Source organism: Columba livia, chromosome 1 (assembly GCF_036013475.1).
Source record: "Columba livia isolate bColLiv1 breed racing homer chromosome 1, bColLiv1.pat.W.v2, whole genome shotgun sequence".
In the NCBI taxonomy this organism is placed as follows: domain Eukaryota; kingdom Metazoa; phylum Chordata; class Aves; order Columbiformes; family Columbidae; genus Columba; species Columba livia.
Genome location: NC_088602.1, coordinates 58,263,564 through 58,284,069, shown reverse-complemented (window position 1 = coordinate 58,284,069; position 20,506 = coordinate 58,263,564). Strand labels below are relative to the sequence as shown.

The window sequence follows — 20,506 nt, the reverse complement described above, 5'->3', positions numbered from 1 at the left end:
ATATCATATAATAATATAGAATAGACTAGACTAGAATAGAATAGAATAAAAAATAAAAGCAGATTATTTTATTTTGAATTGTTTTGAAACAGTTGGCAAGGGTTTATTTTACTTTTTATTGTTTGTTTTGTTTGTTTGTTTGTTTGTTTTGGTTTTGTTGTTATTGTTTTGGCTTCTTTGTTCCTTTCAGTTACATTCATCACTAGATATTAAAGCACTGGAGAAAGTTTTTACAAGCCATCATTCTGTTACATGTATAGAAAGCTTCTAATAAGTGATGTCTATTTGTGCTGACATCTATGTATTTTATTAACAGTGACAAGCCTTTTCCTCTTGCCTTCACTTTCCCCACTTTAAATTCCTCTATTAAAATCCTTCCATTTGCCTCAACAGTGGAATTAATACTGTCTTACACAAATAAACACACTCAACGTAATGTAAAACTCAGGGTAGTAATTGGCCTCTGACATGCTTGTAAATAGCAGTTTCTGTCTATCCAGTTGTTAATTGTGTCTTTTCCAGTCTCATTAAGTGCTTTTGCATAGCATGGTAGGAGTACCTACATCCTGGACTAGGATGCAGTAAATCTCAATTTTTGTTGCCAGTTTGGACAAACCATCCCTCCTCTCTGTGCTTTTGTTTTGCTGTCTGTAAAGTGACAATGATGCTGATCTCCTCAGTCTAGACTCTGCCTGGAAATCTGCAGGCAGCAGGGTCTTTTTGCTGTGACTTTGCAATATGAGGACAGTGCTCATCCTCCTTCAGGAACATGCCTCAGTGCTCTGAACCAGCCCAGTCCACCCCAAAGTGGAACCTGACCCACACTCCCAGCTGAAACCTCTGGGCTTTGCCCCTGGGGACATCTTGACCTTCTTCACACTGCGAGTGTCCTGATGTAACATTTTATTCATTAGACTCTACAGAATGTTGTAGTCAACAGGACACATACAAAATCTACATACTACAGGTTTTTTTAACCTAGGTATAAGCTAGAAGCAGCCTATCTTCAAACTTGAATAATAATTTCAATGAATAACTGTATGGTCTTCAAAATATTTATGTCAAAATATTCAAACTAACTATGTTCTAAAAATAAAAAATGCCAAGCAGAAATACAGAGGCAACTTGTGATGCAGTTTGAGGCAGAAAATGAAAACTGACTCTGGCTTTTTTTGCATTAGAGTTGGGCATTTGGAGACTTCAAGGAAATTCAATAGAGGACAGTTGTCTTCTCTGAGTGCACGACACTTTCCCAGAGGGAAGGGTGTAGATTCTGCTCTTATGAGAATTTGAATCCGGTAGTAAGACTGCTTTCTCACTGCGTCTGTGTTTCCAAATGGGGCATGTACCTGTGACAAAGTCTTTATGTTTTGAGTCCTTTCATATGTATCAGAACTATTCTGGTGGGTTTTGAATTGATCTTTTTAGCTCAGGTGGAAAGGATTTGTCTGCCTATTCTTTATATGGGATATTTGGTAGGACAGGGCTATTTTTAAAGGTGCTTTTCTTCAAAAGCTTGTTGATTTTAAAATGTAAAACTCAAAGCAGCAAAAGAGTCTTCACAGACATGTTAGTTTAACCGTGTTGCTGTTGTTGTAGGAAAAAGTAGTGAGTATGGAAGCAGTCTGGTATAAGCTTTTTATTTTCAGATAGGCATATTACAGTTTTTGTTAGTATTATTTTTCCAGTTTTGAAGCAGGTCTTTATTTCAAGTCATCAGTCAATTTAATTTTAAAATTATAAAATTGCACTCATCTTTCTAATGAAATATTTACTTTTTGACTGAATTAAGTATTTAGTTTGTCAGGAAATCAAGGATTTAAACTCTGAGTTGCTGATGATTTTGTTTGTTTTGGTGTGACTCAATGTTTTGTTTTGGTTTGTTTTTTCACACTATGCTGAGTCAATATGGGATTTTGAAGTTCGTGTGCCAGCCTGATGACCAGCCCGTGGCCAGGAGGCATCTGCCTGGCCAAGGCCTGCACTGTGGGTGTGGGGCTGCACTGCTGATCTGGAGCTGTCAGCCTGGCCCTGGCCTTGGAAAACTCAGACGTGGGTTGTAAAGCTAAAGAAAGCTGAAACATTCAGTGGAAGGCTGTTGTTAGGACATTATTACAGAGCCAAATTCGCACCACTTGTTGCAGCTGCTCAGTGATATGGGCTAACAGCAGTGCTGTCACTGCAGCATCAACAGAACAGGCAAAAGTTGCTGTTGGATGTCCCTGGGACAAATTTCCTGCTTTTCAATCTCTAACCTTCCAGCTTCAAATAACATATAAGTTCTCGGTATAATAAATGTGCAGAAAACTTAGGAGATGTAAAGAGAGGTTAATATTAATACTCAGAAAAGGCTGTAATACCTGTTGGCTCACATGGTAGCACCTCAGTCTTCACTGGGGTGAACAAGATACCCATGCAGTACAAGCAAACACATCTGGAGAATGAAATTGCTTTTGATGTCTCTTTGAAACATGCTAGTTGAATGCGTATGTTCTGTAAAGCAATTTTCAGGACAAATTTCAAAGTAAAGGATGGAGTGGAAACCCTGGTGTGAGAAAAGTCAGCAGCTGGTAGATGAGGCTGCTCAACAAACGAGTTTCAATTTATTTGTGCCCATACGACTTTATTTTTTTGTATAGGTGGATCTCCCAACACAATGTAATAATGAATAAGCGGTTCTCTGGGTCAGACCACAGGTCTAGTCCAAACAGAATAGTCTGACAGGGACTGGAGTTGAGTCTTGGGTAGGAAAGGCTCATCCAAAGGGTAGAGAGTGTTAGTGTCTCCAGGGGGTGAACAGGCCTGAAGAGCACATGTTAGATGTTTTGGGTGGGTAAGCTCTCGTGTGTAATTAATTCAGTGTATTTTTCACCTGTCCTTCAGAATGAGGGAAGTAATACCTAGAGCTGCCTGTTTCTTCCCACTGCTTCTTGAAGGAGTTCAAAATCACTAGCTCAGGGGCAGATGTCCATATCTGGTCAGAAGAATGGCACGTGATATGTCATTGGAAGACACCAATGACAGGTCTGCAATCTACCTCATTTAGTATCTTCACACACATAACTGGGCATCTGTTATAAATTAAGAGATGATGCTAGACTTGACAAGGAATAACACTAGTATCATAGAATCACAGAATGTCCTGAGCTGGAAGGGACCCACAAGGATCATTGAGTCCAACTCCTGTCCCTGAATGTGACAAATGTCACCTGAACAGGCTAAAAAAAGTACAATGGTGAATGTGTAGCCAGTTCTCCATGATGAGAGGGCTGGACTGCAGGCAAAACAGAATAAAGAAGCATATCACAAAATCACTGCAAAAATGCACTAGATAGGATGAGAGATTCCTTACAAAACTCTTATTTTTATTTCACTTTCAGGTTATGTATGCTTAAAAGCTATTTGTTCTGATTTGTGTTCTAATAAAATTGAAACTTAGAGACTGAAAGCCTTTTCAGTGTTTTGAGGTATTTTTGAGAAGGTTCCATCAAGGTATGGACCAACTTTGAACTCCTCAAAAACTTCACAGACATTTGCAATCTTGTGAGACTTCATAGAATACTTTTGGGTTTTTTTGTAGATGAACAACAGGTTTAGTTCATGGTGCCAGTGAGAAGCTGGGGTAGTCTCTGCTGACTGGGTCTGCACCGTGTCATCAGAAGACTCAGAATTCGAAGATTTACTCCTTTTTAGTAACTGAGTTGACCTGAAATGTTTCTGCTTCTTTTCTCATAGATGCTATCAGTATAGTTCTGCTTAGTTTTGGGTTAGTAGGTAAATATTTGTACTAAATAGCCTTTCCAAGAGAGCCAGAGTAATCTAGGTGGCATAAATGAGTTTGGTGTTTTCTTTTGTTTGTTTTGTAGCTTTTGATTGTTTGTTTCTTTTGTTGGTGTGGTGCATTGGTTTTGTTTTGGTTTGATGTTTTTTTCCCTCTAGAAGCATTAGGTGGCATAAAAGGAGTTTGCCACTTACAGCCTTTTTGGGTTTTTTTTGCTAGAGTCAGTCTGGAAGCAAGTGCAGTTCCAGCGAAGCAAGGCTATTTGTGCTGAGGTCCTTCAAAGAAGACTTGTCTAGTGACTGCCTGTCACAGTTTTCTGTGATCTGTCCTGCGTTGTTAGTGTCAAAATCTACTGATTTCCTTAAAGCCCAGCTCCTGGGGTAGTGTAACTTCATAACAGTTTGTTTTCTTTCTGTGTATTCCAAGCACAGATGGGGAGAAGAAAAACAAAAATCTTGAAGTTGTTGCCCAAGATAACCTTATATTCAAAAAAAAGCAGAGAGGACCTCCAGTAGAGAGGCACAGCTTTGTCAAACCAGTGACAGAAGAAATAAGTCTGCAATTCTGAATTAGAAATAGCACAGACTGTGTTCTCCAAATACAGGGGATTATTTTCTTGTCACACTGGATGAAGATCAGTTTCCAAGCTCATTCTCTTAAAATTCCTGAACTGTGTTTAATAACCCAGATTATGAGGCCTTGCAGTCTGTAAACTGAACTGGAATCTTGTCTTTCTCACAGGAAGGATTTGGGGAAAATGTGATTTCAGAAAACCAAAGCAACCATGCATTGCTTTTCTTTCTGTCTCTCCACCTCACTGCATTCTTGCAAATGAAATACACAAGTGCTTGTACGTACAGTAGAATAAATTATAGGAAAATGTCTGCTATTTCTCCAGTGGGTCCCTGGTTAAATGGCATTCCAGAGTAACACTTAGTTACACTGAAAAAATGAAAGAACAACTGAAATATTTAGTATGACTTGCTATTTTCTGGTTCAAATAGTTCTTAATAATCCACTTCCTATAACTCATTATATTTCTTGGGTATATCATTTGGTTTTGGTTGTTTTTTCTTTTTTTTAAATAAAGGATCCCTGATTATACTTTTATATATATATATATATTGCCATGCTTTCACTTCTGTTACTGTTAGAGATTTTGGAGATTAAACTGAAAATAGCAACCCTTTGTGAAAGAGCAATAGAATGTTATTAGAAATGTTAAATAATTATTAATGGTACTGTATTCGTAATAATATTTAAAATTCTTTTGTATAGTTTCCATATGAATGAATGCCGGTGCATTCATGCTCTCCTACACAAATAAATATTTTTCTAAATAAGTAAGGTATTTTATTCATATCAGTAGTACAAACTTCAGCTTGTCTGATGGGACCTCTGTAATCTTGCTTTATAAAGAAACAATAAATATTGTTCCTAACTAATAAGAAATATGGAAATACATTTATTTCCTTTTCACAGTGGGATTATCCATTTCTCAATCAATTTTCCTTTCATCCTGGCCACATATCTTTGCAGTCCTGTATCTCAGTAATATTACTTGTTCATGAAGAGGACTGAAATGTAATTTGCATTTAACAGTTCTCATTTTGCTGTAATTTTATGTCTTTGTAAACAAAACTGTTCAGACAGTGCTGGTGAACTATGTGGTTTGACAATGAGGATTTATGTTAAACCATAAGGATTAAGTAATAATATATAGAAATACATACTGTTCAACTAAATAAAAACGCATGCTGTTCAACTAAGGAAAATTTTGACTTTTTTACATTTTGAAGGTTGAAAGTCAGTTTACTGATCCATACTTTTCATAGTAAATCCTTTCTGTCAGATATAAAGAAAACAAGCAATTCCTGTGTTATATCATCAAACACTAAATTAAAATGTCGTTAATTTATCAGCTTCCTGGTACCTTTTTATTTCCTTTTCAGTGATTTTTTTTTTTTCCGTATCAAACAGATTTATTTGGTTTTGTTCACAACTTAATGCTTTTATTGTTAATCAGAACTTTATAATTAAGTACGAAATTATTAGCACTGATCAAAAAGAGCAAATCATGTTTCTATTGGCTTTCTGAAATATATGTTTAAGCCTGCAAAAATCTTAACTTGGTCCACTCAACACAGCTAACATAGAAATGACAATTTGTGATTTTCTATAATTTTGTAAAATGTAGTAATGTATCTGTTCATGGTGGTGGCAGTAAAAACTGATACTGCATTGGGGTATATTTGGAATCTGCTGCACCTGAAACAAGGAAAATCTTTTATGTTCTTGAGGTATCAAAGAAAACTGAGTGTCTTTTCTCTGCAACAAGTCTGTGACTCATCATACGAAAACAAATCTTATGAGGAGTAGCTGAGGGAACTGGGGCTGTTTAGCCTTGGAGAAAAGGAGGCTGAGGGGAGACCTTATTGCTGTCTACAACTACCTGAAAGGAGGTTGTAGCATGGAGGGGGTTGGGCTCTTGTCCCAAGCAGCAAGAGATAGAACAAGAGGAAATGGCCTCGAGTTGCACCAGGGGAGGTTTAGATTGGATATTAGGAAACATTTCTTCACAGAAGGGGTTGTTAGGCATTGGAACAGGCTGCCCAAGGAAGTGGTGGAGTCACCATCCCTGGAGGTGTTTAAAAGTCTCATAGATTAAGTCCTCAGGGACATGGTTTAGTGCTGGACTTGACAGTGCTAAGTTAACAGTTGGACCTGATGATTTTCAAGGTCTTTTCCAACCTAAATGATTCTGTGATTTTATGATTCTATATATTGCAATTCCGAGTTATCACTTCATAAGTAGGTAAAATCTCCTTTGTCCCAGTGCATGGGCAGTGTGATTCATCTGAGCCTCTAGTTTTGAGGCTAGTCCGTAGACAAAAATGAAAAACTTGAAAGTAATGCAAATGGCTTCTTTCAATATTTTGTGCCATTGGCAAGAAGGTAGAAGTAAATATAACACACTATGTTCTTGAGGTGCACATTTCAGAAGTGATGCTGTTGCATATCTAAACAGAGGGAATATACTACTTGATTTTGTGGGCTTTTATATATTCTGGCAAGAATTAAATGAAGTTAATAACAAGTTAAGGATCCCTGCCACTTGGTATTATGAATGCTTCCTGTATGTAACAATAGAAGATGCAGTGTGGTTTAGAATTTAACACTTAGCATTGCAAATTATCCTGCTATCCTTTCTCCATTGAGCATTGCCATGATAGTTTGAAATACTTTTAAAATTGATTGTTTAGCTGCTTTCCAAATTTAATTCTAAGATGGCTTGTGAAAGAAATAGAAGCTGACTTCAAATATCCCATTGTTTTGTGATGCAGCATGCAAGGAGACAAATAGTGAAGACTAAAATAAACTTAATGCTTAAACATTTAGTTCTAAAAATATGAATTATCTAGGAAAGGAAGAATCAAATTAAATCTTTGGTAAGTTAGGTATTATGTGAGGTATATTCAGCTACATTTGGAAAGCACATCAATGCCCATCCTTTTGTGCTTTCAGCATTCAGTGACAAGTTCAGAGAAATCCCATTCTTAAAACACATTTATTTACTGATTCAAAGGGCAATGCTTCAGTCAGATTTTGAATCAGTAAATAAATGTGTTTTAAGAATGATTGAAGTTAAATGGTAATAATGTGGTTCCTTGACATTTTTTGAATGTGACTAAAATAAAGTTTCGTCTTTCACAGGGCTTTTTTATGGGAAGTTAACACAGTGGAGATTATTGGAAAAGTGAAGACACTGAAATTACTTAACCCTGGAATGTATTGTTAAATGTCGTTGTTTTAAAGAGAAATGCTAAGCAGTGTTAAGCAATATTTTGTATGTTGTTTTACTGTTAGAATTCAGAAGCAAGAAAATACCAGGTGGAACTAAGAGGTTCAGGTATAGGAAGGAGTCCTGAACAAAATTCTAGAAAATCTTTTTATCTAAGTCAAGAAGGCTCAGTAACACAGTTCAATTTTTAGGCCTATGTGAAGTGAAAAGAACAAATAAAAACTGGAATAGTAAGACTGCTGTAACACGGAACTTTGGACAATAGAATTTTTAGCATTTTGAATTAAACTTTGAGAAAGTTAATATAGTTGCAAAGATGATTTTTGTGTGTTGGTGAAAGATGATGCTTTTCAGATAACAGTTAAATGCATTAAACTCTGACTAGTGCTGTCAAAGTAAGCCTGGAAATAGAGACCAGCTTCTTAATTTTCCTATATATAACATCAGCTATTTTATAGATTTAGAAATTAGAGATCATTTAATTTTAGCACATTGGAAGGAACATGGGTCAATAGTAGAAGCCAGTAATTAGGGGGAAATCTCCCAACTCATCTGTGTGTTGCAAGATCAGAAATATCAGAGATGTACAATATAGTCTAGTAGGAACAGAAATGCAAATTATTAAATGAAGTTACTAAAATGAAACTCCCATATCCTTGTAGAATTGTGGTTTTGGAAAAATGTATTTTCTTAACAACCTATGTCTCTCCCCTTTACAACAAATACCCTCCAAAAATAATATGGATGGTAAGGGAGACAAGTCTATTATATCCAATCATCTTGTGAATCTGAACAGGTATAAATTACCCTAGCTAGAAGCCAAGTTGCTGTAATTCTATTGATGATCACATTTGTTCAAGTAAAACCACGTAGCGAGAAGCAAACCTCATGTAGTTTGAAATCTATTGTAAAACCTAGAGACAAAATGTCAGTGCACACAAATGGAAGGGAGCACATTTTGCAGTTACCATAAAAACATTTCCAATACAAAGGCAAGGATGCCATCACAAAGGGTACGATGCTGTGCTTTCAAGAAAAGCAACCATTTTGCAGAACTCTGACCCTCTTTCATAGTTTACCAAGAAATTTCATAAACGCTGTGAATGTGCCGATGACAATGGCAGCGCAGGAACGTAGGAGGACTCTGTGTCTCTTGAATGTGCTCTCAAAGTGAGATTCTGCAGGAGAGGAGCTTGTGATGTGAGGCGTGAACGGACAAAAAGTAGAGTTAAAAATAAACGCCGAAGTTTAGTGCCCTGTAATCATGGTGAGGACAGAAAAACAAGTGAGCACAGAGAAATAGGCTCTCAAAGCCACCACGCTTCAGAATAAGTACTGTTATTACTTATGAGAACAGGGAATAATGGAAGCTATTGCTTTCCTGAATTCACATTATATCCTTTTCCCCTCTGTCCTGAATACAGCAAAACTTTGTTTTAAAAATACTTTCCTTTCAAGCTTTTAATTAAATTTTAGTTTTCTGGTGCGTATAATGATATTGAAAATATTTATATTAAAATCAGAGTGCACTAGCACATAAATGTCCGTATTTTATCACTTCCTATTAAAGAGGAGAGAAAGTAAAACCAACACAATCACAAACTTTGAAACACTGAGACACCAGGTGACAGAGAAGTCAAAATAATAAAGAAGTTAAGAATGTATAAAGCTTTTGAATGCAAGAGTTACATCATAACAGCTGAAGAGGTTAATAATGAAGGAACATTATGGTTTTAGATGCTTATTTAAGATTTCGTCACCTCTAAAAAAAGTACAAAATTCTGCATTTGGAATTCCCCATTGGCTTTGCACTTGTTTTAGGCAATTTGCTTTTGTGGTTGTGTAATACACCTATCAGAGGATCCTGCACTTTTATGTACTGGAATGATGATGCAAAACTTGCCAAAAACAAAGCAAAAGGAGTGTGATGGGTTCACCTTTACCAACTGTACCTCTTAGAGTACTGTTGCAATTAAACATATGCAGTGTGCTGGAGAAGAAGACAACTTTTGGAAACTGGGAAAAGTGTTACAGCAGGAATTGAAATACTTGAACAGCAAATCCAAAAAGGAAATGTCATTTTACATGGGATTTAGTCCTTCCTTTTGGAGCTGAATTGCATAGTGGAAAATGTTTCTAAAACACTAAGTAGTGGTGTCACATGTTTAAAGTTATGAATGCTATCCTGACATAAATCTGAAGAATCAATGGGCTTCTGTGCAGAAGACAGTGAAGGGCTGGGGGCTGCCTTGAGCTGTGGTCTGGGTGATGGGGTCTAATCCCACTTGTGGTGGGTTGGTAGCTGATTATTATACAAAGCAGAGTGGCTTCAGCTGGAGTTACTGCAATAATCCCAGTCCAAAACTCCACATAACACTATTGTCAGGGTAGTCTTGTGTGAGAAGTCAAGCAAAGTGGCCTTTCACACATCCCAGGCCTTACGAACTAACTGGGAGATGGGTCTGGAGTGGGTAAGACACTCTGCATTGGAGGGGTATTTTGCTTCTCAGCTTCACATGAAATCCAGGGGTTGCAGGTTTGTGGGGGTTTGACTTTTTGTAATCCTAATAGGGGTTATAAATGTTTTTGATATTTCAGATAAACTTTATTAGATGAGAAATAAGATTCCTAAAAAATGCTGATAATGACATCAGTGATCAAGAACTGACAGCCAAGTCATGGTGACTTAAAAAAGAAAAGATGACTGATTTATTCTGGATGAGCATGAGTGGTATGTTTAGGACTGAAATATCCAAAAGCAAAAACTGCATGAAGGAAATGCAAAGAATGAAGGGCAAGTAAAACATGAAGGATCTGGAGTTACCTGTTGTTAGCATGAGTTTGATACTATGCTATCTGAGCAGAATGTACCTTTAAATCCTGACTTCCATTTAGTTGCTGAGCAACTTACTTTGTGACAGAATGGTAATTGACTGGATAGTGCAGTTTATTCTCCATGAGAATGTGAGTATATATGAGACTAACCCACCATTAAGCATTTGCTTGTCAGCTCAAACAGGCTTTTATTTAGTAAGCAAATAATGACAGGCAAAGTAGCCCTCCTACAGTAAAAACTAAAAATTAAAACTCCAGTGGTTGCTAAAGGATTCATTTTTCATTATGTCAAAATACAATGGGTACACTCACTATTGTTCTTTCAGCATTGGAAATTCATCTATGTCTGAAGACAAAGGTAAAATCCTTAACCCCCCTATTGAATGAGTTTTTCCCCTTGTTTATTTTAAACCTATAATATTTCTAAAGAGATCTGTTCTGGCAGCCTGTGCAGGTGGGGAAGGAGATGCTAAAACCATTTTGTTTGTGAACAGAAAATATTTTAAATTTGTAACATAAAGTGTCATAGTTGTCCTAAAGCAGGACCTGCACGTAGCCTGTCATGAGTTAATGCCAAAGCCATTTTTGTAGCCGCTATTCGTGGGAGAAGAGAAGACATCTTAATTAAACTCTGCCTTTGTTGAGGACATCAGAAAAGCTATTGACAGAGTGTGTATGCCAACTGCAATCATGCATCCTGTTGTCGCCACTGACGAGGAAAAAAAAAACAATAAAAGCAGCTGCAAGTGGCTGCTGTCACACAGGTTACTGTGGATAAGAGGCTTGAGAAATGTTGCTTCATCCATTCAATACAGCCTCTTTTAATATTCAGTGACAACCTTTAATAACAAGTCAGAGTAGTTCTTCCCATGGTGGGGTGTTGCAGACTTGTCATGCTGAACTATTCAACACCACAAGTCAAGGCGCAAAATAACATCAATAAAAATCATTATAAGATGTTGAAGTGACCTTTGATTTTGATCCATGGTGAAGTTTGCTGGTTTGTCGGGTTTTTTTGTTTTTCTTTTTTCTCCCTGAAGTCAAAGTGTTTAAAATTAAATAGAAACAGTATTTTTCACATAACCACCTCACTGTGACAGCTAGGACTTTAAGAGAACTACTAGCAAAATATCTATAATAAAATCATGAGTGTTGGGAACTCTTTGGTGAGGTCATCTACTCTCATTCTGTCCATTTGTGCTTTATTAATTTGCTGTATTCTCTTGCCATTCCCTTTTTCTTTCATGTGGGAAGAAAAAGGTGTGTGTGGGGTGTAAGGGCTGAGGGTAATTGTTGGTATACCTGTATCATTGCAGTGGGAGGCATAAAACATATTGTATCCAAGGCTCTTGTGGACAGGCAGCATGAGTCTTCTGCTGGTGTTTCTGGGCATTGCTGGTTGCTCCTGTGTGTGATAAAGAAGGATTTTAGAAACTTGTTTTTAAAACATCCGAAGCTGAGACTGTTCCTGTGATATTATTAAGTAACAATGAGTAGATAAAACACTAGTAATACAGAGACTAGAGGATTTCTCTTTTCTGCTTGCTGCCTAAGTGTCTCAAAAAGGACCTGAAGGAGTCATTTATCTTTCTGCAAGGAGAAGAGATCAATTCATTGCCTGACAGGATTGTCTGCTTCATTGTGGAGATATTTACCTTGAGGCTGTACGTAGTAGTCTTTTTGACTGTTGCATATTGTGACTTGCATTGCAACTGAGTCATTTTGTGCAACTCCATTACTAGATGTGGGTTGCTTTTTGGCTAAGATCAAAGAAATACCATGTCTCATTGTCCAGTTGCCCCAGTTTTTTGAGCTCTGTTCAGCTAAAACTTTTTTTTGTTATTTACTTTGATTTGTAGGTCTGAAGTGCTGTGGTATAAATATTACAATTGATATCAAGTAAAAAATGCATTATTAAATTACTTGTCAGATATAAAAGTTTTAATCTTGCTATGGGCAGGTAGGAACTTCAAGCAGAAAAGATGTTCTTAGGAGGGTGGGTAAAAAGTTTTCTAATAATACACAGGAAAAAAAAGAAAAAGGAAGTTTCAGTTGCTACAATTCATGGGAAAAAGACTTTTTGACATTTATTGATCTACAGAGATCTACTTTACACAAAGTATTGTTTAATATCACATTTTTAGGAGTAAATTCCAGGATTCAATGAAACGTTCAAGGGAAAGAGCCATGTTCTGGGACAATATTGTTCAGTTCTCTGACAAATGAAACCATTAAAACTGTGTAGAAGTGAGATATAACACATGACTAAGACCCTCTGGTCTCATGCTGTAATAGTTACTACTTTGCTGTGTTTGAACTTGAGTAAACAAATAAATGGGTAATCCATATCCTGTCTCAACACACACAGCCTGAAACGCTAGCTGAAATGCATAGCTATCCACAGAATTATTTTCATTCAGATACAGTTTTGAATAGGTGGTAAAGCAGTGTTAACTTTAAATAACACTTTTAGTGGAAACATAGACAAATGATGGTGCAATTTCTTGTTAAGAAGTAGATTTTATTTGTGAATTTAGGAAAATTGAAAGAACAAGTATAAAGACCAACTTTGAAAGTCACTTTTACATTTCACATTTTTCCCTTGAAGTAGTAGCTGGTGATAGTGAGTTGACTGTACTTTGCCTTCCTGCGATACTTTCTTGAGCTAGAAGTGATAATAAAGAATGATTTGTTCATGATTCTTTGGGTGTAGAAACTGTTTTTCAAAATACTGATATTTTTTCTCTAAATACTTTTTAAAGCTCTACTTTTAATAATACTTGGTGGGTTTTTTTGTTTTGTTTGTAATAAATTATTTTAATATGTGTAAAGAAAGTCTGTTTAAAATTGTCAGTTTGGAAGTGCACATTGAAAACATGAGTTGACAGGAATAGTGCCTAAATTTATTTTTTTAAATTATGAAAATACTTTTGAGTTGCCTGATGAAGTTGATTGAGACAGTACATTCGAAGAACATACTGTTTATTCTGTTTATAAATTTAAAAAACTTTTGTTTCTGAATATTCTTATATATAGAGAAAATTTTGCTAATGTAAAAATTCACAGAAAAAAAATTCCAGTTAAAAGAAAAAAAGTCATAATGTACTTACATGTTGATAATCAAATGTTTATTTATCTCCCTGCCTCAAAAGTCTTACAGTGTCAATATTTATAGTAACAGTTTTTATTATATTTACAGTTTAATCTTATGGTTTTAATATAGATGGGTTTATTGATTAATATGACTTTGTAATTTAGATATTCAAGAAAAACTTTTCATAATAATTCCATGGAACTGACCCTCTATAGAAGACTTCAGAGCATTTCATTCACAGGCAGGTTTTTTTTTATTAGTGTTTATTTTCACCTCCCCTTAGGATACTGTAAGTAACTCAGCATGATTGATTGTGAGAGCAATTACACACGAATTCAAGGAGGATTTTATATTGTGGCCACAAGGTTGCATGGAAATAATTTATGCCTTCCTTAGAGGTTCACTGGTTCCTTTTATTAATATCTAACTCGAAGTTTTTATGGTCTTAGTTCATTATTGCAGAGCTACGCTTGATACAACATAGATGCTTTTAATGCCAGCATCCCCACAAGTCTATGTAGTGGCTGCCTGGAGCTGGGCCTAATAGTTGATGTTTAACAATATTAATACCAATATCACACAGAGGTAGTGCTGTTGATATTTTTTAAGATGGATTGTCCACTTCCTCAGCACTGAACCAGTTCTGCAGCAGCTTAAGTTGTGATTTGGTAAGGCACAGTCCTTTGAAAGAATCATAATGTTGTGGCTTGGCAGGCCCTGCCCAATTCCTGGCAATTTTCATAAATGCAGAGTATTAAACAGAGTACCTTAACTGTTCGACTACCTGAATTTCCCATTTACTTTTACCTTCCTAAGTTTTTTTGGGGTATTTTTCTCTGTTGAGGGAGGTATGTCTTTCCCTGACTGTGGATGTTATTCCCTGGGGGGTGGGGGAGGACAGGTGAATTGTATCTGTTTCTAGGTTGGTAAAATACTTTGGGAACTCTTCATGTGGGATTGATACAAAATATTACACCAGAGAGTGAAAGGAGATAGACCTTTTCCTCCAAGTGTCCTTAAAAGTTATGTGAAGTATAGTAAGTTACTAACATGTATGAAATGAGTAAGGTTTTTTAGAAGTTTGTCAGTTTCTGTAAGGCTCTTTACTTGTTGCTGAAGTCTAGAATATCTTGCAGGGCTTAATCTGGTTTAAATCTTACAACTATGGGTGTTTGGGATGTTCTTTTTTTCTGTGTTTTACCTGTGTTAATTGTAATGAAGGATGTTGGAAGCAGAGAACAGGACATGTAACCGGCCTAATAATACTCTGTGGTGAGATTTTACTCCATTAGGACCCATCCTGTCGTAGTACTTACTTTTAAGACAGCAATGCTACTTCACCAAACTTCCTCCTACAGTGAGAGAAGTAGGGATAACTCTTGGAAAAAGTTTTGAGGCTAGTGACAAAATATGTTTGTCTTTCAGATCCCCAGCTCAAGGGTATAGTGACCAGGTTATATTGCAGGCAAGGCTACTACTTGCAAATGCACCCCGATGGAAGTCTCGATGGAACCAAGGATGACAGCAGTAATTCTAGTAAGTGACTGCCCCAGGGGAATGTCTTAATTGCACATGCAGATTGCATCGCGCAGACACAGTGTTAATGCCTTTGGAGGGTTTCTGAATGTGTTTGGTTGAAAGGAGGAGGGTTCTGTCTATTCGAAGCCTAATGACCGACAGCACGGCTCATGCAGGACATTGGCCTAAATGTATTCCCTCTTGAAGGTGAAGGCGTAAGTGCCAATGGACCTCAGGGGTGAGATATTTAGGCCAATGGTTGTCTTCTGGTAATTTTATAAAAATGGTAAAAGTATATTAAATTTTTTTTATAAAAGCTATTTATTTAACATAAAATTTCTAATATTCAAGTAAAAAAAGAATAGGTAGAAAAAAAAATTCCTTGAAAAATCTGATCATATAGGCCCTGATTCAGCAAAGCAAATAAGTGTATGTCTAACTGTCAAAGTCCTGCTTAAAACACACGCTGAAATACCTTGCTGAATTGGGGCTAAAGATCCTACAGTCCCTATACCAGCAAGAGTTCCAATGGTTTTAAGAGAATCTCTGCCAGTGTAGGGACTGCAACAGTGGCAGTTTTCAAAAATACTTCGAATAAAAGTGGTCTTGAAAGGCTGTGTGGGTTGCTGCTTTGGTGTTCTTTTCCTATGATACTGCCACATATTTTCATTCAGTGAGCATATATATATTCAATAACCTCAGCTGCAAATGTTAACTAAACAAACCTATTCTCACTCTAGAGAGAGCTGATTTTTAATTTTCTGTTTAGCAGAGAACATTTATGGTTTGTTTATTTTAATGATAATGACATATTTAAGTAATGTATTTCTATGTGATCCTGAGGTCTATTTTAAGCATTTTTAATACAAAAGACTTATTATTATGCATATATAAATGAGCCTTTAGTTTCCTCAACAGTGTTGGAATTAGGTTATAGAAATTAAGGGACTTGAGGTTTCTGCTTTACTTTGGTTAGGTCGCTGTTTTATCTCTTAGTGCATGACTGTATTTTTTAACACATTTCATCAACAGGTAGCATGGTCAACTTTTATTCTATTTTTTTTAGAATTGAGAAAAAAAAAAATTATTAATCCATTTTGATGTGTATTTCTCTGCTTGTTTTCAAAGTGTTTTTCTTCTTCCCCCATTCCTTGTTTCTTTCCTTCCCTCAGTGTGTCCATCTCTCATGCCCACTTCTGTACTGGACTAGATACTAAGACCTTGTACAGACAAGATGGTTATTGCTTTTTATAGAAGCTTTGCCAATATGAAGTCCAAGAAATGTGTCTTAGCGTGCAAGTGTAAATCTCTCTCACCTCTCCTCCTCTCTCTGCCCATGTGTCTCTTATTTTCAGCTTCAGTGAGGAAGTGTGTATGACTGCAACAATTTTGGAATGTTTTAGTGTTATTTCTGGGGTTGTTTTGCTTGTTTTGTTGTTGTTGGTTGGTTGGTTGGTTTGTATGTTTTAATCTTAGAACTCTATGGATTTTGAATCTGCAAAACTAGACTATAGTGCCTTATTTTCCCCTTATTTTCCTCTTTTTGCTGTTGTCAGCTTTATATTTTTTTTTAATTTTCCTGCTTACTATGCCATTTTCCCTTTTTCTCCCTTCTTCGCTGCCTTTCTGGATTTCCATCTGTCTACCCATCTCTCTTATTCCTGTTGCTCCAAAATGCAGAATAAATATTCAGTATTATAAATGTTTTGAAATATAGAACTTGTCCAAGCTCAAACAAATACCAGACAGCAGTATTGCATTTTTTGGATAAATATTGTTAGATAATGTTATGGTTTATTTCAACATGATTTTTAGGCTAAAATGAGTTCTTGCCATAAAAGGCTTTTTCTTTAACTGGTGTGATTCACTATTTATTTGTTCACTTGTCCAATTTTACAATATTGTTTAGTAAAGACAGTTTAGACCATAAAGATATAAAATTAATGTGTTTGCCAGGAAAGCATAAAATCTCCACCTTAAATTTTGCTAGTGTATATGTATCGACACTATATTAAGAGATGAAAAGATTGAACCATTTGGTATATTCATGAATATATAAATATGAGTCTATTTCTTTTGTTCTGTCAGTGTATCTCCTCAATTCTTTTCCCTTTCCACTCTGTTTCTTTTCATTTCCTGATGAACTTTTTGTTTCCTGTTGCTTTCTTTATTGCAACATATTTTGTTTTTCCTTTTCTCCTTTACTTTAAAACAATAATTTTCTCATGGATAGAATTCTAAGTACTTTGATCTTTTATTCTGTGAGCTCCTTATCAGGATAATTTCTGTCTGAGGCTTACCCGTAAATAAGTTTTTGCAGCTGTCAGAGGGGTAAAATTCTGCTTCTGACGATGGAGCTTCCAGGCTGCCTATTTAAGGTGCCCAGTGGGTGAAGGGATGGATATATATTAGCTGTCAATAGAACAGGTATACTTACCTGGACAGTGAGGATGACTTCCCTTTGAAGTGTGTTTCATAAAAATGGAGGAAATGCAGACTGCCAAAGGGCGTGCATCTCTGCCAGCGTTCCAGCTGTTTCTCCACTATTCACTGTCCCTGAAACCTGTGAGTGTCCTCCTCATGCACTGACCATCTGAGTAGCTGGGTGTTGGAGAAGCCAGAGTGAGCTTGTAGCAAAGGACAGAAAAGAGGCTTCATTTGTGTCTCCAGCAAGGAAACTATTTGAAGCTTAGTTATGCTGGTACTTTTGTGTGGTTGCAATTTATTCTGTATCAAACAGTTAGAGGAGTGTTTGAAGTTAAAATTCCCTCAAAATGCAGGTATCATTTTGCACTCACATGTGTGTCAGTGAACATGTTACACACCATTGAAGTCACAGTGTTACAGAAAGGTAACGCAAATTGAGACTAAGATGTAGCCTGTTCGAATTGAGTGGTTCTGTTCACATCCATTTTTTGTCTTTGAAGTTTATCTGTAGTCTCTTTAATGTGACTTCTTGCTTTTATCTGAAGTCAAAATAAATTTTACCAGTAGTTTGGGTCAGCTGCTATTGTGCAAGACGTTGTCCTGGCTTGCCTTCAGTTTGAGGGAAGACTAGAGTCTGCAGAGAGAGATGGCAGGATTTTTAATGTATTGTTGTGCACAAGCCCTTGAATGAAAAAGGAAGAAAGATGTGACTGCTTGTAATTGCATCCCTGAACATACATTCATCCGCTCATTTTGGTGGCCATGCTATTAGAATCCAATCTAAATAGACTGATGGATTTCAGTTCATTGTTGTGATTTCTTTTTCTATCTTTTCTTAGTCAGTGATGTTTTGTGACGGAGTATGACAATGCACCTGTTGGTTAATGGTGCTGAGTTTCCTTAAATCACACCACCAGACTAAGGTGTTTAGCTTAAACCATCTTGTATGTGCAGTGTATATTTTTGCCAAACTTTCAATGACATGTGGAAAGATATTTTATTACATTGTACTTCTTCTTTTAGCTGGTTTTCTCTTTTTCCTTCCTCTAATGCCTTACAGTTTCTGGTTTGTTTTTGTAGTGAAAGCAGGAATGACTGTAGTTAAAGCTGTAGGCTTGGTTGATGAGGTCCTGCTCAGTGTAGTTGTCCCTCTCCAGCTCAAATGTTACAGCAGTTTTCAGCATTATTTGACGTGAATGGAACTTGCCTCAGTGTTGTCCATGGGCCTCATCACTATGAATTACGAAAAACAAGCTACTGCACAGAAACTATAAAGAAATAGAAGAGATTTCCATGTTGTGCTTGTAATAACAAGCCTTACATTCCCCTTCTGTCCTCCTCCCCACCCAAAACGACTAATTTTCAGGCTTTGGTCTGTCTTCAGACTTTTGGCTCATGAATGCAGGGTAGGTTTAGTCAGAAGACTAATCAATTTGGAAAAGAGGCAATTCTGATTGTAGCCTTACTTCATAAACCAATAAATGCCAAAGTTAACATTACCCAAGCAAGTTCGATTTGGCTGTGCAATGCACATCTCTAGCTTAATTATGCAGCATCACGCTTTACTTCCTTCATGGCACTTGATACCTGGTAGAGTTGCTGTTCAAGAAACCATGCAACCATTTAACATTCCTTTATTTTAATATTTTAATGCATGCTCCTAATGTTCTCTTTATATCTTCCAAGTTGAATATGGAAGTATTAGCTTTTTAATGTCTTTCTAAAGCACCTACCACTATCATATTTTGGTTTGAAGATATTAATAAAATAATCTTCACAGTGCCCTTGTAAGGTAAAGGAGATAATTAGACAGAAATAAAGCACATGAAGATCAAAAAACTACACCTGCAATGCTGTTAAATTTGGATTACTGAATGTTAAATTTGGATTACAGAACTGAAATACTTGCAGTCAAATTTTTGCACTGGTTTTTATTGCAGTTTGTCTTTAAAGAATTACACAGCCATTTAGTCATCTATTTACATCACTTTTGGGAGTCAGGTAAGCCTGTTCCTCCCATCAGTATAATCTTAGGTAGTGTGACAGAATCAATGGAGGCCATGTTCAGCCACACTAAAAAGTACATTTTAATTAAGTCTTGTGTAACATCAGGCAGGTAGAATGGGTTTTCTTTGTAAGAAATGGATGGATAGATCTCTGAATACCAACCTCCCTGTACTCATTGCCAATCTAAAACATGTTCTGATGGAGTAATCATTTTTGCCTGTAGGCCTGCAGATGGAAATAAATTAAATAGTTGCCTCGATCTGATTGCAGATTTTGTGCTGTGGGAACTTCTGTCAGCTGCCACCAGGGCAGTGCACAGGCAGAACAGACATCAAGTTTATAAGCCTTAAGCAATTGGTCTCTAGCAAGCTTCTTGAGAAAAACAGTGATCTGTAATGGCAATTTTCTTGTAGCTGCAAGTTAGTCATACCTAAATAGACTTTCACAAGGACAGGAAAATATCTGATTTCAGGCTTTTCAGATTTCAAGTTAATAGACTGTGATGGTATTACATTAAAAAAAAAAAAGGGGGGGGGGGGGGAAGAAAAAAAGAAACGTTGTGCCTTTGTGTTTTGCTCAAGGAAGGAGTTATTACTTATCAAAAATTGAACTTTAACTTTCGCTAAAACTTTTGGAGGATTACAATCCAACTCCCATTTGTTCCTACAAATCCCCTCCATGACACCTAAAACAATAACTTTTTCATGCCAGTTCTTCCTGTTAAGTGCCTCCCACCCCCATTTTCTGATCTTTTGTGTGATGGGAGTAGGCTTTCAGGCTTAGGAGAAAGAAGATAAACCATTTGCTTTGCAGTCATGGTTTAGCCAGCACACAAAGCAGTGCAAAGGGAGCGTGCACAAGCTCAGCGCTGACAAGGAGAAAGGGTTTTACTCACAACAGTTTTGCCTATTGGGTCACTTGATTTCCCTCATGTTCCCACGTCTTATTTACATTTGGGTTTGCCAGGTTTTATACTTAAGTGGACAGCATGGGAGCACCGAACATCAGGCAAAATTATATTTCCTGGGCTGCTCTAGGGTGC

At 36.6% G+C, this 20,506-nt stretch overlaps 1 protein-coding gene across 7 annotated transcripts in view; it reads left to right on the top strand.

Moving 5' to 3' along the window:
- FGF14 (fibroblast growth factor 14) overlaps positions 1-20,506 on the top strand; it is a 417,171-nt gene that overhangs the window by 295,721 nt on the left and 100,944 nt on the right. For 4 of the 7 annotated variants that reach the window (XM_065057898.1, XM_065057946.1, XM_065057938.1 and 1 more), the window contains one exon: positions 14,938-15,048. The exons of the other annotated variants lie outside the window; for them this stretch is intronic. In XM_065057898.1, the coding sequence (XP_064913970.1) occupies positions 14,938-15,048 (111 nt within the window). The remainder of the gene's footprint in view (positions 1-14,937; positions 15,049-20,506) is intronic. 7 annotated transcript variants of the gene reach the window in all.